The 26,802-nt window shown below is 43.4% G+C and overlaps 1 protein-coding gene across 2 annotated transcripts in view; it reads right to left on the bottom strand.

Annotated features, from left to right (window-relative positions):
• The window catches only part of cfdp1 (craniofacial development protein 1), a 59,138-nt gene that overhangs the window by 10,200 nt on the left and 22,136 nt on the right, over nucleotides 1–26,802 (bottom strand). Inside the window, exon 6 of one of the 2 annotated variants that reach the window (XM_064951956.1) lies at nucleotides 26,079–26,217. The exons of the other annotated variant lie outside the window; for it this stretch is intronic. Within the exon in view, the coding sequence (XP_064808028.1) occupies nucleotides 26,094–26,217 (124 nt within the window). The 3' untranslated portion in view covers nucleotides 26,079–26,093. Of the gene's footprint in view, nucleotides 1–26,078; nucleotides 26,218–26,802 lie in introns of those variants that run through there. 2 annotated transcript variants of the gene reach the window in all.

The raw sequence follows: 26,802 nt of genomic DNA, 5'->3' as shown, positions 1-26,802 counted from the left end.
CATCCAACCCGGAAGCCAGCCGCACCAATGTGACGGAGGGTACACCGTGCACCTGGCAACCTTGGTTAGTGCGCACTGCGCCCGGCCCGCCACAAGAGTCGCTGGTGCGCGATGAGACAAGGACATCCCTACCGACCAAGCCCTCCCTAACCCGGACGACGCTAGGCCAATTGTGCGTCGCCCCACGGGTTACAACAGAGCCTGGGCGCGAACCCAGGGACTCTGATGGCACAGCTGGCGCTGCAGTACAGCGCCCTTAACCAATGCGCCATCCGGGAGGCTAGTCAAACATCTTATTTGAAAATCATGGGCATTAATATGGAGTCGGTCCCCCCTTTGCTGCTCTAACAGCCTCCACTTTTCTGGGAAGGTTTTCCACTAGATGTTAGAACATTATAGCAGGAACTTGCTTCTATTCAGCCACAATAGCATTAGTGAGGTCGGGCACTGATGTTGGGCGATTAGGCCCGCAGTCGGCGTTTCAATTCATCCCAAGGTGTCCGATGGGGTTAAGGTCAGGGCTCTGTGCAGGCCAGTCAAGTTCTTCCACACTGAACACGGAAAGTCATTTCCATCTGGACCTTGCTTTGTGCAAGGGGGCATTGCCATGATAAAACAGGAAAGTGCCTTCCCCAAACTGTTACCACAAAGCACAGAACCGTCTAGAATGTCATTGTATGCTGTAGCATTAAGATTTTCCTTCACTGGAACTAAGGGGCCTAGCTGGAACCATGAAAAACAAGCCCTAGACCATTATTCCTCCTCCACCAACTTTACAGTTGGCACTATGCATTGGGGCAGGTAACGTTCTCCTGGCATCCGTCAAACCCAGATTAGTCCGAGGGACAGCCAGATGGTGAAGCGTGATTCATCACTCCAGAGAACGTGTTTCCACTGCTCCAGAGCCCAATGGTGGCAAGCTTTAACCTACTCTAGCCGACGCTTGGCATTGTGCATGGTGATCTTAGGCTTGTGTGCGGCTGCTCGGCCGTGGAAACCGGTTTCATGAAGCTCCTGATGAACAGTTCTTGTGCTGAAGTTGCTTCCAGAGGCAGTTTGGAACTCGGTAGTGAGTATTGCAACCGAGGACAGATGATTTTTACACACTACGCGCTTCAGCACTCTGGTGTAACAGCACTTACAGTTGACAGGGGCAGCTCTAGCAGGGCAGAAATTTGACAAACTGACTGGAAAGGGGGCATCCTATGACGATGTTGCGTTGAAAGTCACTGAGCTCTTCAGAAAGGCCATTCTACTGCCCATGTTTGTCTACGGAGATTGCATGACTGTGTGCTCGATTTTATATACCAGTCAGCAATGGGTGTGGCTGAAATAGCCAAATCCACTAATTTGAAGTGATATCCACATACTTTTGTAAATATAGTGTAGTTACTCCACAATCCTAACCTAAATGACAGAGTGAATTTTTATTTTATTTTTAATTTTACCTTTATTTTACTAGGCAAGTCAGTTAAGAACAAATTCTTATTTTCAATGACGGCCTAGGAACAGTGGGTTAACTGCCTGTTCAGGGGCAGAATGACAGATTTGTACATTGTCAGCTCGGGGGTTTGAACTTTCGGTTACTCGTCCAACGCTCTAACCACTAGGCTACCCTGCCGCCCCGAAAAGAAGGAAGCCTGTACAGAATAAAAATATGACAAAAGATGCACCCTGTTTGCATTAAGGCACTAAAGTAAAACTGCCCAAAATGTGGCAAATAATTCAACTTAATGTCCTGAATACAAAGCGTTATGTTTGGGGCAAATCCAGAGGAGCAAGTCAGAGGAAAAAGCAGTTCCGTTATGCATCACAATGGTCCAACATAATCCAATCATAATAAAGATATAACAAGAGCAAACCATTAGCTAGTGTCCAGTGATAGGCTATGCATTATGTGATTATGAATGTGTTTGGGCACCAGAGAGTGACAATAGAGTATGTTTAATCATATTTGCTAAAGGCTTTATTCAAACGCAGGCTTGACAGTTTGAATAGAGACATTTAAAAGGAGGCCAATTGGCTACCCATCCTGACTAAAATAAAACAAGTAAACAAGCCCATACAATTCAACTATCGAGCAAACAACAGCAATAGCAGTACCTCGAGCCCCACTCGGTCTTCCAAGTGGCCTACAGTACAGTCCCTCTCTGTGGCGCAAGACTCGGGTGACTGAAGTGATGCCAAGATGGACTATAGTGCGTGTGTGTGCATTCTGGCATGCCCATCTGAACTCCTCAGAAGATTCCCTCTCTTCCTCCATCTTTCCCTCTCTCTCGCTCTCCACACCTCCTTTGCTCTCCTCATTTCTCTGTGATCTTCAAAGCCTGGTCGCATAAGGAATGTGTTGCCAGGGGGCTGGTGGGTATCTCCTGCCCTGCCCTCCCCAGCCCTGGGTGAGTCAGTGAGTGAATGACAGCTCTAGGTTAGGGTGGAGGGGCTGAGGAGATAAAAGCCTTTTATACTGCTGCCACCAGTTCCTAACCTTGTACCAACCATCCTGATCTCACGAGCTTACATTCTTTTTTGCTACACGGATAGTGAAACAGAATTTAAGCTTACGAGATCAGGACGTTTCGTACAAAGCTAGACTGTTCCCATGTTACCCTCTCATTACAAACATAGCAATGTGTAAAACTCAGACATAACCTATGGTGGAGAGGCAAATCTAATAGCCTTGCTGAAACATAACATCATGACTTGTCCTTCACTTAGGTGCGATGACACACACACACACAACCTGACCAGTCACACACCTGGTACACTGCCACAGGTCTCTCTCTGGGGTCGTACCACCTCAAAAAGCACAAGAAACAGGATTTCGCCAACCATCATCTCAGATTGTTCTGAAATAGTTTCTGTAGTTACTAACAGATACAATTAGCATTCCTGAACTATATAATTTTTAAATTAAAAAACCCCAAAAACTTTTACCCCTTTTTCTCCCCAATTTCATGGTATCCAATTGGTAGTTACAGTCTTGTCCCATTGCTGCAACTCCCGTACGGACTCGGGAGAGGCGAAGGTAGAGAGCCGTGCGTCCTCCGAAACACTACCCAACCAAGCTGCACTGCTTCTTGACACAATGCCCGCATAACCCGAAAGCCAGCCACACCAATATGTCAGAGGAAACACCGTACACCTGGCGACCGTGTCAGCGTGTATGCTCCTGGCCCGCCACAGGAGTCGCTAGATCGCGATGGGACAAGGATATCCCTGCCGGCCAAACCCTCCCCTAACCCGGACATAGCTAATTTGATCTCGGAGAAATTAAGCTAACTGATTGCACCCAAATTGGCCATTTTAATTGATAGAATTCAGATAATATTCAGTAAATATAAAAGTAATATACAACATCCGATTTGGACCAAACGTCTTCCTAACAATCAGTAAGACATGAGGATAAAAAAAAAATGTAATGGTCAAAAGCCACCCATGAACCCCCCACACCCCAATCCAATCCCACCCCAACAGCCAGTATATAGTATCAGTTCTCTATGTTTAACAAGTACTATTTCCCCCTTGATCAGAGAAAGTGTCATTGAAGTCGCTTGCATTATTTACCATAAAGTACTGTGAAAGTACTATACAGCCACACTCTTTTATCCATTTTGCTGGTCTCTTGTATTTATACAGAACTACAAAAATATAAACACAATATGTAAAGTCTTGGTCCCATGTTTCATGAACTGAAATAAAAGATCCCAGAAATGTTCCATAAGCACAAAAAACGTATTTCTCTAAATTGCTGTGTACAAATTTGCTTACATCCATGTTAGTGACCATTTCTCCTTTGCCAAGATAATCCATTCACCTGAATCATAGGTGGCTTGTTTCAGCTCGTTGTACCTAGTTATTGATACCATGACTTGTTTTGACTCATGTCACGTCTATGCTAATAAGTTAACAATTCACTAGCTAGCTAACCAACAACTGTAACAACAAGTGCTAATTGTGCAAATGTCCTTATGTTTTCAATAAAGAATAAATATATTTTACATGTTGTTAAAATCTTTTGATTCCAAGCCAACCCCGTTTGTTTTGCCCCAAAGATGTGAACGCATTGGTTTTGCTGCTAAACAAGCGACTTCAATTACACATTTAATAAAATAAATAAAAAATAAACGTACCTAGATTCCTACATAGAGAACTGATACTGTATACTGATTGGCGTGGGTTGTGGGGGTCCGGGGGCAGCAATATTTCAGGAATGCCAATATTACCGGTTTCTAACTAGAGACACAATTTCAGAACTATCAGACAGTGGGTGTCATGGCTTGTTGAAATGACATGGAACGACTCTGGCACTCCATGACACACACGGCCCCTTCCGTCCCCTAACAGGAGCAGCCATAGCGTACCTGCAGCAGTAGCTAGTTACCTCTGCTTTCTGCTCTGCCTGGCTGTGTTATGTTCTAAGTGAATACATAAGCAGCATGTTGGTTAATATTTGCTCTCCCCTGATGGGTTTCTCCACAGGTGTCTCGCTCCACTCTTACACACACTCACCAGCCCTCTAGCTCGCTGCCACACAGGCTATTTATACATGACAGTATGCATCTCTCTCTCACACTCACAATATGTGAGTGCTTCCTCTTCAGATTTTTCTTTCCATTTTCATCCTCTATGCTCATGCGTCTCTCTCCCTCCTCCCTATGAGTCCCACTCAATATATCCCCTCTCAGTTTCTCTATCCCTCTTTCTCTTAAAATCCAGATGGTTTAAACAAACACAGGTAGAGTGCAAACTAGCCCAGAATTCTCCAGAAGACTAAAAAATATGTGATTCAGAAATACATCTCAGGCCAATTTAGTCTGAGGAACTGACATAAAAGCAGAGACACAAAAAACACCAGAGGTTAGGCTGGGCTGCAGCTAAAAAGAGAAATTCACTTCCGAGCGGTGGGCCTCCGTGTGCTGCTGCGTCTCCTCTTTCACCAGGCACTAACACAGACTAGGCCTGAATCAGGGGGGGGGGGGTTAGTCCTGACAGAGTAACAGAGTTTAAATTCCTCACTTATGATCCCTATGATGGGTAAAACACACGTGTTCCTCTGCTGTGGTTACCAGGGAGAATGTCAAACACACCGACTCAACAAGAAAGAGGGAGGTCAGGGGAAATGTGGCTCGGGCTGTGGGTGTCTCAGGTGTGTGTGTAGACATTGTCTGCCACACATTGGAAATACACATTTGGGATTACAGGATTGCACATTGGTTTATGGATGCTCTGCGATACTACAGACACACTCATATTGACACAATCACTGACACGGCAACATCACTGCAACACATCTCCTGTAAACTACATGGAGAGTGTTTGTCATCTTTCTTATTCATACAACACTAAAACACTGGCTGCTTCTAACCCAGTGGTCAGCAACCTTTTCTGAGTCAACATCACTTTGAGTCAAAAAGCAAGCAGAGAACGACCGCTCAGATATTTTTTAAACGTGACTTAAAAAACATAAGCCAATGAAATATTAACCAATTAAAAACAGTTCTGAAGAAATAAGGTTTGTGCAGTAAGCTATAGGGCCAAAACATTATTGTTAGACACACTCATTCAAGGGCTTTTCTTTATTTTTTAACAATTTTCCACATTGTAGGATAAGAGTGAATACATCAAAACTATGAAATAACACATATGGAATCATGTAGTAACAAAACAAGTGTTAAACAAATCCAAATATATCTTATATTGGAGATACTTCAATTAGTCACCCTTTGCTTTGATGACAGCTTGCACACTCTTTTGACCGGTAGTATACAGTTGAAGTCAGAAGTTTACATACACCGTAGGCAAATACAATTAAACTGTTTTACACAATTCCTGACATTTAATCATAGTAAAAATTCCCCGTCTTAGGTCAGTTAGGATCAACACTTTATTTTAAGTATGTGAAATGTCAGAATAATAGTAGAGAGAATTATTTATTTCAGCTTTTATTTCTTTCATCACATTCCCAGTGGGTCAGAAGTTTACGTACACTCAATTAGTATTTGGTAGCATTGTCTTTAAATTGTTTAACTTGGGTCAAATATTTTGGGTAGCCTTCCACAAGCTTCCCACAATAAGTTGGGTGAATTTTGGCCCATTCCTCCTGACAGAGCTGGTGTAACTGAGTCAGGTTTGTAGGCCTCCTTGCTCGCACACACTTTTTCAGTTCTGCCCACACATTTTCTATAGGATTGAGAGCAGGGCTTTGTGATGGCCACTCTAATACCTTGACATTGTTGTCCTTAAGCCATTTTGCCACAACTTTGGAAGTATGCTTGGGGTCATTGTCCATTTGGAAGACCCATTCGCGACCAAGCTTTAACTTCCTGACTGATGTCTTGAGATGTTGCTTCAATATATCCACATAATTTCCTCCCTCATGATGACATCTATTTTGTGAAGTGCACCAGTCCCTCCAGCAGCAAAGCACCCCCACAACACGGTTGTGATGGTGTTCTCCGGCTTGCAAGCCTCCCCCTTTTTCCTCCAAACGTAACTAGGGTCATTATGGCCAAACAGTTCTATTTTTGTTTCATCAGAAAAGAGGACATTTCTCCAAAAAGTACGATCTTTGTCCCCATGTGCAGTTGCAAACCGTAGTCTGGCTTTTTTAATGGGAGTTTTGGAGCAGTGGCTTCTTCCTTGCTGAGCGGCCTTTCAGTTTATGTCAATATAGGACTCGTTTTACTGTGGGTATAGACACTTTGCACCTGTTTCCTCCAGCATTTTCACAAGGTCCTTTGCTGTTGTTCTGGGATTGATCTGCACTTTTCGCACCAAAGTACATTCATCTCTAGGAGACAGAACACGTCTCCTTCCTGAGCGGTATGACGGCTGCGTGGTCCCATGGTGTTTATACTTGCGTGCTATTGTTTGTACAGAGGAACATGGTACCTTCAGGCGTTTGGAAATTGCTCCCAAGGATGAACCAAACTTCTGGAGGTCTACATTTTTTCTCTTATGTCTTGGTCTATTTCTTTTGATTTTCCCATGATGTCAAGCAAAGAGGCACTGAGCTTGAAGGTAGGTGTCGAAATGCATCCACAGGTACACCTCCAACTGACTCAAATTATGTCAATTAACCTATCAGAAGATTCTAAAGCCATGACATCATTTTTGGAATTTTCCAAGCCGTTTAAAGGCCCAGTCAACTTAGTGTATGTAAACTTCTGACCCACTGGAATTGTGATACAGTGAATTATAAGTGAAATAATCTGTCTGTAAACAATTGTTGGAAAAATGACTTGTGTCATGCACAAAGTAGATGTCCTAACCGACTTGCCAAAACTATGGTTTGTTAACAATAAATTTGTGGAGTTGTTGAAAACAGTTTTAATGACTCCAACATAAGTGTATGTAAACTTCGACTTCAACTGTATACACACACACACACACACACACACACGCATCTTTAAAAATATATATAGTTTATTACTTTCTCACTCTACCACCCCTCCCCTAATTGGAGTAAAGTAGTGAACAACAACGCTTAGGCTTCTACTTCCAGCTTATACATACTATATACATTTCACGGGCAGTCTATTTTACAATAGTTATATTTTGTTTGTTTTTTACTCCAGTCCTTCCTCTAACCTCAAACATCTATTTCTTTCACAAAAGCTCTGAACCTATATTAGTTTTACAGACACAGTATGTTGACATTAGTTATCTTGTTGTTATTAGTTGTTATTATTCCCAACCTTCAGCTCCATTCAACCCTTCCCATCTATCGCTTAACACCATCCATATTGGATTTCTATTTGTCATATACTTTTCAACTGTGCTGTGATGTTGACATTTCTATTCTCATAATTTCTAGATTGTAAACAAAAAATGTACATTTTTGTTAAAGCATTATTAAATCATTGATCGATTGACTATTACTTTTAAGATCACCCAGTAGTGCTATCTTCAGAGTTAGCTCCACATAAATGTTGTAATTCTTCAGCCATTTCTGTACCAGTGACCAAAAACAAGCTACATATGGACAGTACCAAAACAAATTGTCACGGCTTTCGTTGTGGGAAGGAGGACCGGACCAAAATGCAGCGTAGTTGTGATTCATTTAATTTAATGCGGAAACTATACACGACAAACTAACAAAATAACAAACGTACGAAAACCGAAACAGCCCTATCTGGTGCAAAACACAGAGACAGGAACAATCACCCACAAACACACAGTGAAACCCAGGCTACATAAATATGGTTCCCGATCAGAGACAATGACTAACACCTGCCCCTGATTGAGAACCATATCAGGCCAAACACAGAAATAGACAAACAAGACATCCAACATAGAATGCCCACTCAGATCACACCCTGATTACCCCCCCACCCCCCCCAAGGTGCGGACTCCGGCCGCAAAACTTGAACCTATCGGGGAGGGTCTGGGTGGGCATCTGTCTGCGGTGGCGGCTCTGGTGCTGGACGTGGCCCCCACTTCACCGCAGTCTTCCCCCACCTTGTCCGCTTCCGTGACCTCCCAGCCACGGCAACCCTACTTAACAACACGGGACAGAGGGGCAGCTCGGGACAGAGGGGCAGCTCGGGACAGAGGGGCTCTTCAGACTCCGGCGGCAGCGCCGAACAGGCGGGAGATTCCGGCAGCAGCGCCGGACAGGCGGGAGACCCCGGCAGCAGCGCCGGACAGGCGGGAGACCCCGGCAGCAGCGCCGGACAGGCGGGAGACCCCGGCAGCAGCGCCGGACAGGCGGGAGACCCCGGCAGCACAAGAGAGTAGGAAGGCTCTGGCAGATCCTGGTTGACTGGCGGATCTGGAAGAATCTGGCTGACTGGCGGATCTGGAAGAGTCTGGTAGACTGACGGTTCCGGCAGATCCTGGCTGACTGGCGGATCCGGGAGAATCTGGCTGACTGGCGGATCTGGAAGAGTCTGGTAGACTGACGGTTCCGGCAGATCCTGGCTGACTGGCGGATCTGGAAGAGTCTGGCGGATCTGGAAGAGTCTGGCGGATCTGGAAGAGTCTGGCGGATCTGGAAGAGTATGGCTGAGTGGCGGATCTGGAAGAGTCTGGCTGAGTGGCGGATCTGGAAGAGTCTGGCTGAGTGGCGGATCTGGAAGAGTCTGGCTGAGTGGCGGATCTGGAAGAGTCTGGCTGAGTGGCGGATCTGGAAGAGTCTGGCTGACTGGCGGATCTGGAAGAGTCTGGCTGACTGGCGGATCTGGAAGAGTCTGGCTGACTGGCGGATCTGGAAGAGTCTGGCTGACTGGCGGATCTGGAAGAGTCTGGCTGACTGGCGGATCTGGAAGAGTCTGGCTGACTGGCGGATCTGGAAGAGTCTGGCTGACTGGCGGATCTGGAAGAGTCTGGCTGACTGGCGGATCTGGAAGAGTCTGGCTGACTGGCGGATCTGGAAGAGTCTGGCTGACTGGCGGATCTGGAAGAGTCTGGTTGACTGGCGGATCTGGAAGAGTCTGGTTGACTGGCGGATCTGGAAGTGTCTGGTTGACTGGCAGATCTGGAAGAGTCTGGCTGACTGGCAGATCTGGAAGAGTCTGGCGGATCTGGAAGAGTCTGGCGGATCTGGAAGAGTCTGGTTGACTGGCGGATCTGGAAGAGTCTGGCTGACTGGCGGATCTGGAAGAGTCTGGCTGACTGGCGGATCTGGAAGAGTCTGGCTGACTGGCGGATCTGGAAGAGTCTGGCTGACTGGCGGATCTGGAAGAGTCTGGCAGATCTGGAAGTGTCTGGCTGACTGGCAGATCTGGAAGAGTCTGGTTGACTGGCAGATCTGGAAGAGTCTGGCTGACTGGCAGATCTGGAAGAGTCTGGCTGACTGGCGGATCCTGGCAGACTGACGGCTCTGGCTGCTCCATGCTGACTGGCAGCTCTGGCTGCTTCATGCTGACTGGCGGCTCTGGCTGCTCCATGCAGATTGACAGATCTGGCTGCTTCTTGCAGACTGGCAGCTCCATGCAGAATGGCAGCTCTGGCAGCTCCTTGCAGACTGGCAGCTCCTTGCAGACTGGCAGATCTGACTGCTCCATGCAGACTGACAGCTCTGGCCGCTTCATGCAGACTGGCAGCTCTGGCTGCTCCATGCAGGCTGGCAGCTCTGGCTGCGCTAAACAGGCAGGAGACTCCGGCAACGCTGTAGAGGCGGAAGGCTCTGGCAGCACTAAACAGGCGGGAGACTCCAGCAGCGCAGGAGAGGAGGAAGGCTCTGGCTGCACTGAACAGGCGGGAGACTCCAGCAGCGCTGTAGAGGAGGAAGGCTCCGGCAGCGCTGGAGAGGCGAGGCGCACTGTAGGCCTGATGAGTGGTGCTGGCACTGGTGGTACTGGGCCGAGGACACGCACAGGAAGCCTGGTGCGGGGAGCTGCCATCGGAGGGCTGGTGTGTGAAGGTGGCAAAGGATGGGCTAGACCGTGAAGGCGTACTGGAGATCTTGAAAGCAGTGCTGGCACAGGACATGCAAGGCTAGGGAGGTGCACAGGAGGGGTGGATTAAATTGAAATTGCAACCAACTTTCTATGGCTTGTTTTAAAAATAGCGATATTTGGGAGATAGTGCAAGGTTATAATCTGTATAAAGGGAAAAAGGCCATTCTTGAACATGGGGTGAGACATTCTTATTATTTTGCTTGAGAACCAGTTCGGATTTAAGTATAACTTTTGTATGACTGAAGCCTTTAGTGAGAGGTCTAATGCGTCAATATTTAATCATGTCTGCCCTCCAAATTCATATTCATTATATAAATAGGCCCGTTTAATTTTGTCTGACTTGTCATTCCAAATAAAATTGAAATTTCTATTTCTCATATAATTTAAATAACTAGGTGTAGGCAAGACCATAAGAAAATGGGTAAACTGGGATATGACAAAGAGTTAATCAGGGTCATTTTTCCACAGAGACAGGTATTCTCCTTTCCATGGTAGCAAGATCTTATCTATTTTTCCTACATTTTTATACAAATGTATTGGAGTGCGATCATCTATTTATTTCGGGATATGTATTCCGAGTATGTCCACAAAACCATCAGACCATTTTATTGGTAAACTACACGGTAATGTAAAAGTTGAATATTTCAATCATCCAATACGTAATATGGTACAGAGAGGTTAGAAAACGTATCTAGATCCTTGATGAGGCTGTGGAGGGATCCAAATTGTGGATTTAAAAGAAAGCATGAATTATCAGCGTACAATAACACCTTTGTTTTTAAGTCCTGGATTTCTAACCACTTGATTTTATTGTCGGATCTGATTTTAATAGCTAACATTTCAATGGCCATAATAAATAGATATGCCGACAAAGGACAACCTTGTTTTAGTCCTCTTGACAGTTTTAAACTTTCTGAGAAGTAGCCATTATTTACTATTTTACACCTATGGTTACTATACATGACTTTAGCCCATTTTATAAGAGATTCTCCAAAATTGAAATGTTCCAGGCATTCATATATAAACTCCAGTCGTACTTTATCAAAAGCCTTTTCAAAGTCAGCCCTGGTTTCCCCAATTTTTCAGTGTTCTATTGTTTCCAGTACTTGTCTTACATTATCTCTAATGTATCGTCCATGTAAAAAAAACTATAATGAATAATATCCAACAATAAATACCTTTTTAATTCTATGCACTATACATTTTGCTATAACTTTTGCATCACAACACTAAAGTGTAAGGGCCCTTCATTTTTATATCTTTATATTTACCACTTGTATCCTGTTTCAGTAATAATGAAATCAGACCTTCTTGTTGAGTTTCCGATAATCTACCATTTACATAGGAGTGCTAATAATGGTCCTCTGAGTATATATAAAAAGTTTGGTATACCTCAACTGGTATGCCATCCAGCCCTGGAGTTTTGCTAGACGTAAAGGCTTTAATTGCATCAAGATAATGAGTCTTTCTGTACAGCTGTTAATTTTACATTATAAATAGAAACAAATCCATACAATTAACTTTGGTTAGAGGAGATGGAGGAGACTGAAATGAAAACATGTGCTTAAAGTACTTTGCTTCCTCTTTCAAAATATAATTTAGTTAATTATGGGTGACTCTGTCATTTGTAACAAGTTCCAGTAAATTATTTAGTTTGCTTTATCAGGATAATAGATTACACTTAATATCGTTCTTGAATAAGTTCCTCCATTTATTTTGTTTTTTCCTTATTCTGATCCTCTATGGTACAGTTTTTATTGCTATCGATCTGTTCTGTTAGACCTTCCATTTCCTTTGTAAATATTGACTCTTTTGACCTAAATTGATTTAGTTATAGAGCTGAGTACTGAATTGCATGGCCTCTAAAGGCACATTTAAAAGTGTCCCATACAATAAAGGGGATCTGCTGTACCTATGTGGTCAGAAAAACACAGTTATAAATTCCTCTGTCCTAGTTCAAAAGTGATCATCCAAAAGGCTTTGATTAAATGTAAAAATATCCTCGCCATGTGGAATGTCAGTAAGAGTAATGTATATGCCAATTATCTGATGGTCTGACCGCATTCTGTCCCCCATCAACACTTTTTAAACTTTAGGTGCCAACAAGAATGACATAAGAAAGTAGTGGAGATGAATAGCTTGATTGAGCCTCCGCCATGTATATCTCACTAGGTCAGGCTCCATACATCCACTAGTTCCAATATATCCATGACATTTGTGATTTCCTTAAGAGCATGAGGTAAATAGTTTGTAGTGTGATTTCGTTTACAGTCCATTGAGGCATTTAAAACAGTATTATAATCTTCCACCATAATAATTGTCTTGTATTGCTTGTAAGGGTTGATCATTTATTTTATATATATATTTTCAAAGAAACTTGGATCAACATTATTTGGTCCGTAAAGTTTGACGAGCCATATCTGTGTATGGTCCAATATCATATTTAATATCATTACCTACCTTGCGGATCTGTTTGGACATTCCGATCAATTTGCATCAATTTGCACATTCCGATCAAAATGACTGTTAATATCATCACCCCTTTTGAGTTTCTTTGCCCATGGGAAAAGTATATTTCATCCCCCCCAGTCCTTTTTCCACACAACTTCATCTACATTTTTTGAATGAGTTTCCTGTAAACAACAAATATTACATAGCATCTTTTTAAGCCAGGTAAATATTGTTAATCTTTTATTATTATCTACTAAACCATTACAATTATAACTGGCCATACTTATATCACAAATTACCATAATTAGATACAAGTTTCAAATCTATTTATCATAATATGTTTGTAAATGTACCATTAAAAAGTACCACATTTATTGAGTGTTCATATACAGTGGGGCAAAAAAAGTATTTAGTCAGCCACCAATTGTGCAAGTTCTCCCACTTAAAAAGATGAGAGAGGCCTGTAATTTTCATCATAGGTACACTTCAACTATGACAGACAAAATGAGAAAAAATAAATTCATTAAAAAAATAAATTCATTAAAAATCCTACAATGTGATTTTCTGGATTGTTTTCCCTCATATTGTGTGTCATCGTTGAAGTGTACCTATGATGAAATATTACAGGCCTCTCTCATCTTTTTAAGTGGGAGAACGTACACAATTGGTTGCTGACTAAATACTTTTTTGCCCCACTGTAGCTGTACCATGACATCTGCATTGCTGCCAGAAAATGGCGCCGGAGGAGATGGCCGCCGTTTTACGGTCTTCTAACCAATTGTGCTATTATGTGGGGTTTTTTGCGATATTTGTAAATTAATATAATAAATTATTTTGTACATAATGTTTCTGCAACCGTATCTTACAGAAGAAAAGAGCTTCTGGATATCAGGAGAGCGATCACTCACCTCGGATTAGACAAAGATTTCTCCAACAACAACAACAACAAGCAGGACTCACACGATATTCTCCAAACACCCCACAAGTCAGACATACCAATTATATGCAAAAGGAAGCGACGCAGAGGACGAAGAGCCGAATGCCTCGTCCGGACCCGCAGAAGACAACTAGGAAAGCTGCCATTACTGTCAATATTACATGCCAACATGCAATCATTGGACAATAAACTGGGACATCAAAAACTGTAATATCCTATGCTTCACGGAATCATGGCTGAATGACGACATGGATATTCAGCTAGCGGGATACACGCTGCACCGGCAGGATAGAACAGCACACTCTGGTAAAACAGGGGGGGGGGGGGGTCTGTGCATATTTGTAAACAACAGCTGGTGCATGAAATCTAAGGAAGTCTCTAGGTTTTGCTCACCTGAAGTAGAGTATATTGTGATAAACTGCAGGCCACACTACTTGCCTAGAGAGTTCTCAGCTATACTTTTCGTGGCTGTTTATTTACCACCACAGACAGATGCTGGCACTAAGACCACACTCAGTCAGCTGTATAAGGAAATAAGCAAACAGGAAACCACTCACCCAGAGGCGGCACTCCTAGTGGCCGGAGACTTTAATGCAGGGAAACTTAAATCAGTTCTACCAAATCTTTATCAACATGTTAAATGTGCAACCAGAGGGAAATAAATTCTAGATCACCTGTACTCCACACATAGAGACGCATACAAAGCTCTCCCTCGCCCTCCATTTGGTAAATCCGACCACAAATCTATCCTCCTGATTCCTGCTTACACGCAAAAATTAAAGCAGGAAGTACCAGTTACTCTGTCTATAAAAAAATGGTCAGATGAAGAAGATGCTAAACTACAAGACTGCTTTGCTATCACAGACTGGAACATGTTCCGGGATTCTTCCGATGACATTGAGGAATACACCACATCAGTCTCTGGCTTTATCAATAAGTGCATTGAGGACGTCGTCCCCAAAGTGACTGTACGTATATACCCCAACCAGAAGCCATGGATTACATGAGCTTCAAAATTCCTTGGTGTCCACATCAACAACAAACTAGATTGGTCCAAACACACCAAGATAGTCGTGAAGAGGGCACTACAAAGCCTATTCCCCCTCAGAAAACTAAAAAGATTTGGCATGGGTCCTGAGATCTTCAAAAGGTTCTACAGCTGCAACATCGAGAGCATCCTGACCGGTTGCATCACTGCCTGGTATGGCAATTGCTCGGCCTCCGACCGCAAGGCACTTCAGAGGGTAGTGCGTACGGCCCAGTACATCACTGGGGCAAAGCTGCCTGCCATCCAGGACCTCTACACTAGGCGGTGTCAGAGGAAGGCCCTACAAATTATCAAAGACCCCAACCAGCCACCCCAGTCATAGACTGATCTCTCTACTACCGCATGGCAAGCAGTACCGGAGTGCCAAGTCTAGGACAAAAAAAGGCTTCTCAACAGCTTTTACCCCCAAGCCATAAGACTCCTGAAAAGGTAACCAAATGGTTAGCCGGACTATTTGCATTGTGTGCCCCCCCCAACCCGTCTTTTAGGCTGCTGCTATTCTCTGTTTATCTTATATGCATAGTCACTTTAACTATACATTCATGTACATACTACCTAAATTGGCCCGACCAACCAGTGATCCTGCACATTGGTTAACCGGGCTATCTGCATTGTGTCCCACCACCCGCCAACACCTCTTTTTACGCTTCTGCTACTCTCGGTTCATCATATATGCATAGTCACTTTAACGATAGCTACATGTACATACTACCTCAACAAGCCTGACTAACAGTTGTCTGTATATAGCCTTGCTACTCTTTTTTCAAATGTCTTTTTACTGTTGTTTTATTTCTTTCCTTTCCTTACCTACACACACACACACACACACACACACACACACACACAACACACACACCTTTTTTCCCCCGCACCATTGGTTAGAGCCTGTAAGTAAGCATTTCACTGTAAGGTCTACACCTGTTGTATTCGGCGCACATGACAAATAAACTTTGATTTGAAGTAACCCTCCAATTGTTCTCCACTATTCCACCCACCCAATACATTATCACTGCATATTGGCTATACTTGAATTGCCCTGCCAATGTTCTTCTCATACCATTTTTAAAATGATATTTAAAACAACGTAAGCATATGATCACACTGGTAATAGATAATTTGTTGTATTACTTGTGAGGCACAGCTGAGTGAGCATAACAAAACCTTGTTTTTTTACTGGACTGATGGCTTGCATCTGATGGTCAGTCTGAGGGGAGGGAGCAAAAGTGAGGCTACCGCTCACCCGACTCACTGTCCCCTCCGCTCTGCCTCCCTCTGCTGAGAAAAGGGGACACAGTCTTTCAGCTGATGGCGTAACTCACTGCATTATTTCTGCCTCATGCACCAATTCATGTTGTTACTGCTATGTTCAGAGAAAGTGAAATATTCCTTGATATTATTAAAAAAGACACAATCCACTAATGATAACTACGCAAGCCTATAGGAACACTTTGCTACACTCATTCATTGCAGCTGCAGTGCTTGTTGTAGCGTGAGTGGAAGTAGGGAGAATGTTCAACACTTTTATAAGCCATTATATGCACAAAGAAACGCAAGTGTTATTAGTTGTTTTTTTTACCTAAATGTTTGATGATTGACGATCAACTGGTTGGTGACTACTGCCCTAACCAATACAAAACATTTTTTTTTAAATCACACAAAGGAGCACAAAAAGGATGCCTCTTCAGCACAAACTTAACCACCATCTGAAAGAACTTCCACACATGCACACACCCTACAGGCAGGCAGATGTGATGGTCATGTGAACCAACCTGTGACATTTTTAACACCCCCACATTCCTCCACACCTTAAAATGGCTGCTAAAAAGCTGTGTGTGTGTGTGTGTGTGTGTTTGTGTGTGTGTGCATCAATCACTGTGTGTGCACACTGGTTTTGTGCACACAGACTGTCAACTCTCTCCGGTCACAGCTCCCCACGCAAATCACTGTCAAAATGTATTCACTTTCCAGTGTCCCAGTTACAGCCTGTCCTCAGCCCTGCCAGATAACGTTAGACCTGTGTGATCTCGCTCTCCTTAGCCAATGTGAGTAAGATATTTTAACAGGTTAAAATTCACAAGGCCGCAGGACCAGATGGATTACCAGGACACACACTCAGAGCATGCACTGATCAGCTGGCAAGTATCTTCACGAGACATTTTCAAACTCCCCTTAATCCGGTCTGTAATACCTACATGTTTCAAGCATACCACCACAGTCCCTGTGCCCAAGAATGCCAAGGTAACCTGTCTAAATGACTATCACCCAATGGCACTCAAATCTGTAGTCATGAAATGGTTTGAAAGGATAGTCATGGCTCATATCATCCAAGACACTGTGGACCCACTCCAATTCGCATAGCACCCCAACAGATCCACAGACGACGCAATCTCTATTGCACTCCACATTGCCCTCTCCCACCTGGATAAGACCTACAACCTACAGTTGAAGTCGGAAGTTTACAAACACTTAGGTTGGAGTCATATGTATATATCAATGATGTTGCTCTTGCTGCGGGCGATTCCCTGATCCACCTCTACGCAGACGACACCATTCTATATACTTTCGGCCTGTCATTGGACACTGTGCTATCTAACCTCCAAACGAGCTTCAATGCCATACAACACTCCTTCCGTGGCCTCCAACTGCTCTTAAACGCTAGTAAAACCAAATGCATGCTTTTCAACCGATCGTTGCCTGCACCCGCTTGCCCGACTAGCATCACCACACTGGATGGTTCCAACCTTGAATATGTGGACACCTATAAGTACCTAAGTGTCTGGCTAGACTGCAAACTCTCCTTCCAGACCCATATCAAACATCTCCAATCGAAAATCAAATCAAGAGTCGGCTTTCTATTCCGTAACAAAGCCTCATTCACTCACGCTGCCAAGCTTACCCTAGTAAAACTGACTATCCTACCGATCCTCGACTTCGGCGATGTCATCTACAAAATTGCTTCCAACACTCTTCTCAGCAAACTGGATGCAGTTTATCACAGTGCCGTTTTGTCACTAAAGCACCTTATACTACCCACCACTGCGACTTGTATGCTCTAGTCGGCTGGCCCTCGCTACATATTCGTCGCAAGACCCACTGGCTCCAGGTCGTCTACAAGGCCATGCTAGGTAAAGCTCCGCCTTATCTCAGTTCACTGGTCACGATGGCAACACCCAACCGTAGCACGCGCTCCAGCAGGTGTATCTCACTGATCATCCCTAAAGCCAACACCTCATTCGGCCGCTTTTCGTTCCAGTACTCTGCTGCCTGTGACTGGAACGAATTGCAAAAATCGCTGAAGTTGGAGACCTTTATCTCCCTCACCAACTTCAAACATCAGCTATCTGAGCAGCTAACCGATCGCTGCAGCTGTACTTAATCTATTGGTAAATAGCCCACCCATTTTCACCTACCTCATCCCCACAGTTTTTATTTATTTACTTTTCTGCTCTTTTGCACACCAATATCTCTACCTGTACATGATCATTTATCAATCCAGTGTTAATCTGCAATATTGTAATTATTCGCCTACCTCCTCATGCCTTTTGCACACATTGTATATAGACTCCCCTTTTTTTTCTACTGTGTTATTGACTTGTTAATTGTTTACTCCATGTGTAACTCTGTGTTGTCTGTTCACACTGCTATGCTTTATCTTGGCCAGGTCGCAGTTGTAAATGAGAACTTGTTCTCAACTAGCCTACCTGGTTAAATAAAGGTGAAAAAAATAATAATAATAAATAAATAAATTAAAACTCATTTTTCAAACACTCCACAAATGTATTGTTAACAAACCATAGTTTTGGCAAATCAGTTAGGACATCTACTGTGTGAATGACACAAGTAATTTGTCCAACAATTGTTTACAGACAGATTATTTCACTTATAATTCACTGTATTACACAATTCCAGTGGGTCAGATGTTTACATACACTAAGTTGACTGTACCTTTAATCAGCTTGGAAAATTCTAGAACATGATGTCATGGCTTTAGAAGCTTCTGATAATTGAATCATTTGAGTCAATTGGAGGTGCACCTGTAGATGCATTTCAAGGCCTACCTTCAAACTCAGTGCCTCTTTGCTTGACATCATGAGAAAATCAAAAGTAATCGGCCAAGACCTCAGAGAAAAAAATTGTAGACCTCCACAAGTCTGGTTCATCCTTGGGAGCAATTTCCAAATGCCTGAAGGTACCACGGTCATCTGTACAAACAATAGTACGCAAGTATAAATACCATGGGACCACACAGCCATCATACCGCTCAGGAAGGAGATGCGTTCGTACTTTGGTGCGAAAAGTGCAAATCAATCTCAGAACAACAGCAAAGAACCCTGTGAAGATGCTGGAGGCAACAAGTACAAAAGTATCTATATCTAATGCTTGCATCAGTTACCTGATATGGAATAGAGCTGTGTAGTCATGGCTCTACTCTTCCTGGGGTCCACACAAAACATGAAACATGACATAATACAGAACATTAATAGACAACAGCTCAAGGACAGAATGACAAAAAAGGCACATAGCCTACATATCAATAAAAACACACATATCTAGCTTAAATAGAGGAGAGGCGGCTGTGCCGTGAGGCTGTTTTTTGAAACCAGGTTTGCTGTTCAATTGAGCAATATGAGATGGAACGGAGTTGGCTCTATATAATGACTTTATATAATACCGTACGCTTTATTGAATTTGTTCTGGATTTGGGGACTGTGAAAGGACCCCTGGTGGCATGTCTGGTGTGGTAAGTGTGTCTGTCAGAGCTGTGTGTAAGTTGACTATGCAAACCATTTGGGATTGTAAAGACATTCATGTTTCTTATAAAAAGAAGAAGTGATGCAGTCAGTCTCCCAACTCTTAACCAAAACAGACTGGCATGCATAGTACTTAAATCAGCCCTTGGATTACAATGAATAGCAAGACATGCTGCTCTGTTCTGGGCCAGCTGGAGCTTAACTAGGTCTTTCCTTGCAGTACTCGACCATACGACTGGACAATAACCAAGACAAGACCAAATTTGAGCCTGCAGGACTTGCTTCTTGGGACGTGGTGTCAAAAAAGCAGATAATCTCTTTATTACAGACAGACCTCTCCACATCTTTACAACCATTGAATCTATATGTTTGGACCATGACAGTTTACAATTTAAGGTAATGACAAGTAATTTAGTCTCCTCAACTTGTTTAAGAGCCATACCATTCATTACCAGATTCAGCTGAGGTCAAATACAATGCTCTTCATTTTAGAAATGTTCAGGACCAGTTTATTACTGGTCACCAATTCCAAAACAGGCTGCAACTCTTTGTTAAGGGTTTCAGTGACTTCAATAGCTGTGGTTAATGATGCATATATGGTTGAATCATCAGCATACATGGACACATATGCTTTGTTTATTGCCAATGGCAGGTCATTGGTAAAAATAGAAAAGAGTAGAGGGCCTAGAGAGCTGTCCTGCGGTACACCACACTTTACATGTTTGACATTAGAGAAGCTTCCATTAAAGACAACCTATTGAGTTCTATTAGATACAGTGCCTTGCAAAAGTATTCATCTCCCTCTGTGTTTTTCCTATTTTGTTGCATTACAACATGTAATTTAAATGTACTTTTATTTGGATTTCATGTAATGGACATACACAAAATATTCCAAATTGGTGAAGTAAAATGAAAAAAAACACTTGTTTAAATTTTTTTTTTTTAACTGAAAAGTGGTGCGTGCATGTGTATTCACTCCCTTTGCTATGAAGCACTTAAATAAGATCTGGTGCAACCAATTACGTTCAGAAGTCACATAATTAATTAAATAGCCCACCTGTGTGCAATCTAAGTGTCACATGATCTCAGTATATATACACCTGTTCTGAAAGGCCCCAGAGTCTGCAACACCACTAAGCAAGGGGCACCACCAAGCAAGCAGCACTTTGAAGACCAAGGAATTATCCAAACTGGTCAGGGACAAAGTTGTGGAGAAGTACAGATCAGGGTTGAGTTATAAAAAAATATCCGAAACGTTGAGCATCCCACGGAGCACCATTAAATACATTATTAAAAAATGTAAAGAATATGGCACCACAACAAACCTGCCAAGAGAGGGCCGCTCACCACAGTGAAGCATGGTGGTGGCATTATCATACTGTGGGGATGTGTTTTGTAATCGGCAGGGACTGGGAAACTCGTCAGAATTGAAGGAATAATGGATGGGGACAGAGGTTGACCTTCCAGCAGGACAATGAACCAAAGCATACTGCTAAAGCAACAATCCAGTGGTTTAAGGGGAAACATTTAAACGTCTTCGAATGGCCTAGTCAAAGCACAGACCTAAATCCAATAGAGAATCTGTGGTATGACTTAAAGATTGCTGTACACCAGCGGAACCCATCAGCAGAGCCAGAGCAGTTTTGCCTTGAAGAATGGGCAAAAATCCCAGTGGTAGATGTGCCAAGCTTATAGAGACATACCCCAAGAACCTGTAGCCATATTACTTCAACAGTGTTTAACATGAGATCCTCTCTAATCTTTACAGGAATGTGGTTCTGAATATAAACAGCAACACCACCACTGGCATTTCTGTCTCTTCTGTAAATGTTATAACCTTGTATTGCTACCACTGTCTCATCAAAAGGTATTGTTTAACTGAGTTTCAGAGATACTATCATGTTATTTATGTTAGTGCAGGGGGGGCTGCACACAGTGGACTTCCTACTAGGGCACACGGCCTCAGTGCTAACAGCATACATCTGGTTCATGATTGCTACATACAATAGCTGTAGGATCAGCAGAGGCATTCAGGGCAGTTAGAGGGACATACATTAAGTTACTTACATTGCGTCTACCAATGCCCCATGGTATAATGTACATTTGCTAAAGCATTATGATAACTCAGCGACACAATGGTAGGGATTAGCTGAGCTGGGCTTGAGGCATTGATAAGTCATTATTTCAACGCAGCCTTATAATGCTGTGAAAGGATCCAGGAACCCAAATGATTTGGGTGGATACCAACCCCCTTATAAAATGTGTTTTGTTTCCAAAAGGTATCAAAATTGTCAACAAAAGTTACACCCATTAAGCTGCAAAATCACGTAGCCAGTTGTGAAGATAAAGAATCCTGCTAAAGCCTTCAATGCCACGATTCAGAGAGGGCCCAGGGCCAGATATGATAGGTCTTTTATTAGTGTCTAGCAGAGAGTCAATCAGCTCTTTGAAATCCAGTTTCAACTGTTCAGAGCTGCCCTCCATAATGTCATTAAAACCGACATTGACTACGATACAATCAATGTCCATGTGCTGGCATAGTACATTCGGTAGCAGCGAGTAATGTCATTTACTCGAGCTCTGAGATAGGACACTGTTTGTGCACCAGAAACAGTCAATTTATTACCACGGAGCTGCCCAAAATCCCGGCTGGCGAGAAGGATGAGGAAATCCACCCACTCCCAGGCTTCACAGGATGGTGCCTCCAACAGTTGGAGAAGCCCCGTTCAATCCAGAGCAGGGATGGAAGGTTGCCGACGTCGACTCCGAAAACGTAGGGGAAGAAGTAGGAGTAGTTACAGCGGCCGCAGACACAGGTACCCCCAGCGACAAAGGTGCAGGAAGATCAGTGTCCAGGGCGGTAAAACTATTCGTTGTTTGTATCAGAGCCGGGCCTTTCATTGGGAGTGTAGACTGCTTTGCGGGAAACCGCTGTCTTCGGCTTTCACGGCTCGTGACATGCGACCATCGTTGATTGCCATTCTACTCTTGCTGTGCTCCTTCCACTCCGCTATCAGATGGTGGAGGAGAGGCAGGAGATTGCTCCCCTGGCGAAGGAACTCCGGGCAACACCGGCCACTCGTTTAATGACAGGACGGAGATGCATCCAACAAGCGCAAACGCCGTCCAGCCACAGGCGTAGAAAAGGTAAACATTTCTCTCTGTGTTTTCTCCCGTTTCTTACGTAGGCTGGCGACCTGCATGATCCAGATACCTCAAGCCTGTAATCCGAGGCAAGCAAACAATTGCTGCATTGGAACTGAGTGATCCAGTATGACACGAAACAAAGAACAGTAGATACAGCTATTTTTTTTAAATTTATTTAACCTTTATTTAACCAGGAAGGGCTCATTGAGATTAAAATCTCTTTTTCAAGAGCGCCCTGGCCAAGATAGGCAGCACCAAGTCATTACAAAATAAATTACAGACAGACAACATGAAAAACTACAAGTAATCTAGTCAAAAACCATTGAACTCACAAGAGTATAACAAAATCAAAAACAGCAAATTAAAAACATTGACAGGTCAGGGAATCAGCCTAAAAATCCTTCATCAGTGATTTAAAAACAGCAATCGGGACAAGATCTTCCAGTTTAAAAGTATTTTGTAAGGTGTTCCAAGACGATGGCGCAGAGTACATAAAAACCCTTTTACCAAATTCAGTTTGGACATTTGGAACAGTTAGCAGGATAAAGTCCAGCGAACGAAGAGAGTACCCACCAGCTTTCTGAACAATAAAAATGCACACATAAAAAGGTAGTAAACCCAAAATGGCTTTGTAAATAAAAGTATACCAGTGACTGAGCCCATGAGTGACTAGAGAAGGCCAATTTCTAGTCCCAGAATCGCGCTTAACTGACAGGTTAAAGTCTGCTTGAAAGAGCTGCTAACCTAGCAGCTTCTACAGAGCTGGAACCGTTCATTTACTTCTCAGGACAAAGAGGGTTCCATAGGAACACTTATCTGGGACTAATTTCATTAGCTTGATGGCCAGCGTTAGCAGCTTAGCTAGGTTAGCAGCTCTTTCAAGCAGACTTTAACCTGTCAGTTAAGCAGGATTCTGGGACAAGAAATTGCGGTCCTAGCTGTTAAAAGCTAACCGCTTCGCGTAATCCATGCAAAAACAAGTTCGGAGTTTGGAACTTGAAGCTCTCATTAAGTTTGTTGACGACCCAAAGGTGGTAAGCCTGATCACCAACAACTATGAGAAATCCTATAGAAAGGAGGTCCTTGACCAGGCAGTGAGGTGCCAGGACAACAACTTTTCCTTCAACGTCAACAAGACAAAGGAGCTGATCATGGACTACAGGAAATGGATGGCGGAGCACGCCCCCAAACACAGGCTGTAGTGGAGCGGGTTGAGAGCTTCAACTTCCTCGATGTCCACATCACTAAGAAATGAACATGGTCCACGACAATGCCTCTTCCCCCCCAGGAGGCTGAAAAGATGTGGCATGTGCCCTTGTTCCTCAAAAAGTTCAATAGCTGCACCATTGAGAGCATCTTGACAGGCTGCATCACCGCCTGGTATGGCAACTGCTTGGCATCCGACCGCAAGGCACTACAGAGGGTAGTGTGTAATGCCCAGTACATCACTGGGGCCAAGCTCCTTGCCATCCAGGACCTCTATACCAGGCGGTGTCAGAGGAAGGACCTAAAAATGGTCATAGACTCCAGCCACCCAAGTCGTAAACTGTTCTCTCTTCTACCGCATGGCAAGCGGTAACGATGCACCAAGTCTGGAACCAACAGAACCCTGAACAACTTCTACCCCCAAGCCATAAGACTGCTAAATACTTAGTTAAATAATTAACCAATAGCTACCCGGACAATCTGCATTGACTCTTTTGACTCATCACATGTGCTGCTTCTACTGTTTATTATCCATCTTCTTGCCTAGTCACTTTATCCCTAGCTATATGTACATATCTACCTCAATTACCTCATTCCTCTACACATCACCTTGGTACTGATACCCCGTGTATAAAGCCAAGTTAATGTTAATTATTGTGTCTTTATTCCTTGTGTTATAATTTTTCTACTATTTCTCTATAGTAAGCATTTCACTATTAGTCTACACCTGTTGTTTACGAAGCATGTAACAAATAAAATATTTGATATGTTGCGGTTACTGCTCTTTATCTATCCTGTTGCCTAGTCACGTTACCCCTACCTTTACACCGAGTATACATAGAAAAACTGACCAGGTGAATCCAGGTGAAAGTTATGATCCCTTATTGATGTCACCTGTTAAATCCACTTTAAATCAGTGTAGATGAAGGGGAGATGACAGGTTAAAGAAGGATTTTGAAGCCTTGAGACATGGATTGTATATGAGTGCCATTCAGAGGGTGAATGGGCAAGACAGAATATTTGTGCTTTTGGGTTATGGTAGTTATGTAATGGGTTATGGTAGTAGGTGCCAGGCGCACCGGTTTGTTTCAGAAACTGCAACGCTGCTAGGTTTTTCATGCTCAACAGTTTCCCATCCAAAATGGTCTATCACCCAAAGGATATCAAGCCAACTTGACACAACTGTGGGAAGCATTGGAGTCAACATGGGTCAGCATCCCTATGGAACGCTTGACACCTTGTAGAGCCCATGCCAATGATTGGCTCCCGGGAGCTAGTGCTTGGATGCACAGCCTTTAGTCAAGACAAATGCTTCTTGAAGCCATCAATTTAATTGCTGCAGCTTTCTACTGGCAATTTGGCCCACTTTTCAGTAACAAACTGCTCTAATTATTCAAGGTTTTAGGGGTGCCCTCCAACAACTGCAGTTTTCAGATCTCGCAGTCCAGTGCGTCTTCTTGATCCATTCCAGTTTTTTCAGGTGTGTTTGGGTTATTGTCCTGCTGGAAGACCAACAACCTTAGACCAACAAGCCCTAGTTTTTGGACACTGTGTTGAACATTGCACTCCAAAAAACCTTGATAATCTGCTGATGTCATTATGTCTTCCACGTTCAAGGCTCCCAGTACCAGGAGCACCAAAGCAACTCAACAGCACACTCAACCAGGCAAACAAACACTCACCCAAATACACATACACACAAATGTACACACAGAGTAAATGAGTTACATGTTGACCAAACCGGCTCCGCTCGTGCATCCACATGTTGATTTTGTCTATTTCTACCAGACGTGTTCATGACACGCAGGCTAACATACCAAATCCAACTACTGTATATTATTTGGGGACAGGTCAAAGCAACACAAACATTCCTGGACATTTAGTTAGCTTGCTGTTGCTTGCTAATTTGTCCTGAGTATCTTTGTAGATGGGAGAGGCAGGACTTGCAGCACTTCAAGCGTCTAAAATTTAACCAAGTTCTATTTTTGCGCCTGGCTACACAGACAGTTATTGATATGCGCGAGCAGTTAGGATAAAATTATTGATTCACATGTGTACATTCATTTTGCAACATGCACGCAATGCGGTTGGTTTAGTTAGCATGTTAGTGTTCCTGTTTAAACCCAGTGTAACTGATAGGAGTGAGTTACTCACTGGGAACCATTTTGTGCCTCGCAGAGGCGCTTCAACTTTAAGAATGTTCTCACAGTATCCCCGGGGAGAGTGGATAGCTCCTCCAGATGTCTGTGGCCATGAGGAGAGCATGCTGGACCCCTAAAACACACATGCACAAAGGCTCCCTGTTAGGGGTTCACCCAGCTGCTCCTCCCCCTCTCCAGCAGACCCAGGCCAGGAGGAAGTCCTTGAAAGGATAATACACTTCCTGCCCATTTAAAGGACATTGGCAGACCTCCTCTCACAGCTCAAGACTAATAGAAAAACCATGCAATTTCCCCAAATCTGACTTAATATGGATAACCTCTTGACCTTTTACAGTGGAAATATGTGTAGAAAAAGAGAGGTGATGACAAGGTAAATCACAATTAGGGAAGAAGAGGGGGACTCGTAGAGTCCCGCGGTCACCCTGGGGTGATTTAGTGCTTCCAACCCCTACTAAACATTGTGTTTGAGCTACAGACTTCTGGGTTATTGTATTTGTCTATTTCTTCTGTATACATGGATACCAGATTGTGAGATTAATAGGGGGTGAGCTAGAGTGGTGTTAGTGAGACAAGGGCGGATCCCGAAATGAGATCTCACAAAAACTGTCTGTTAACGATTTGAGCTACAAACTGTTATGACCCCACTATGAAAAGCTGAGACTCTCACGAACACACAAATGAAGCACACAAGCCACAC

This window comes from Oncorhynchus masou, chromosome 31 (assembly GCF_036934945.1).
Source record: "Oncorhynchus masou masou isolate Uvic2021 chromosome 31, UVic_Omas_1.1, whole genome shotgun sequence".
In the NCBI taxonomy this organism is placed as follows: domain Eukaryota; kingdom Metazoa; phylum Chordata; class Actinopteri; order Salmoniformes; family Salmonidae; genus Oncorhynchus; species Oncorhynchus masou.
This window is presented reverse-complemented; position numbering and strand designations above follow the sequence as displayed.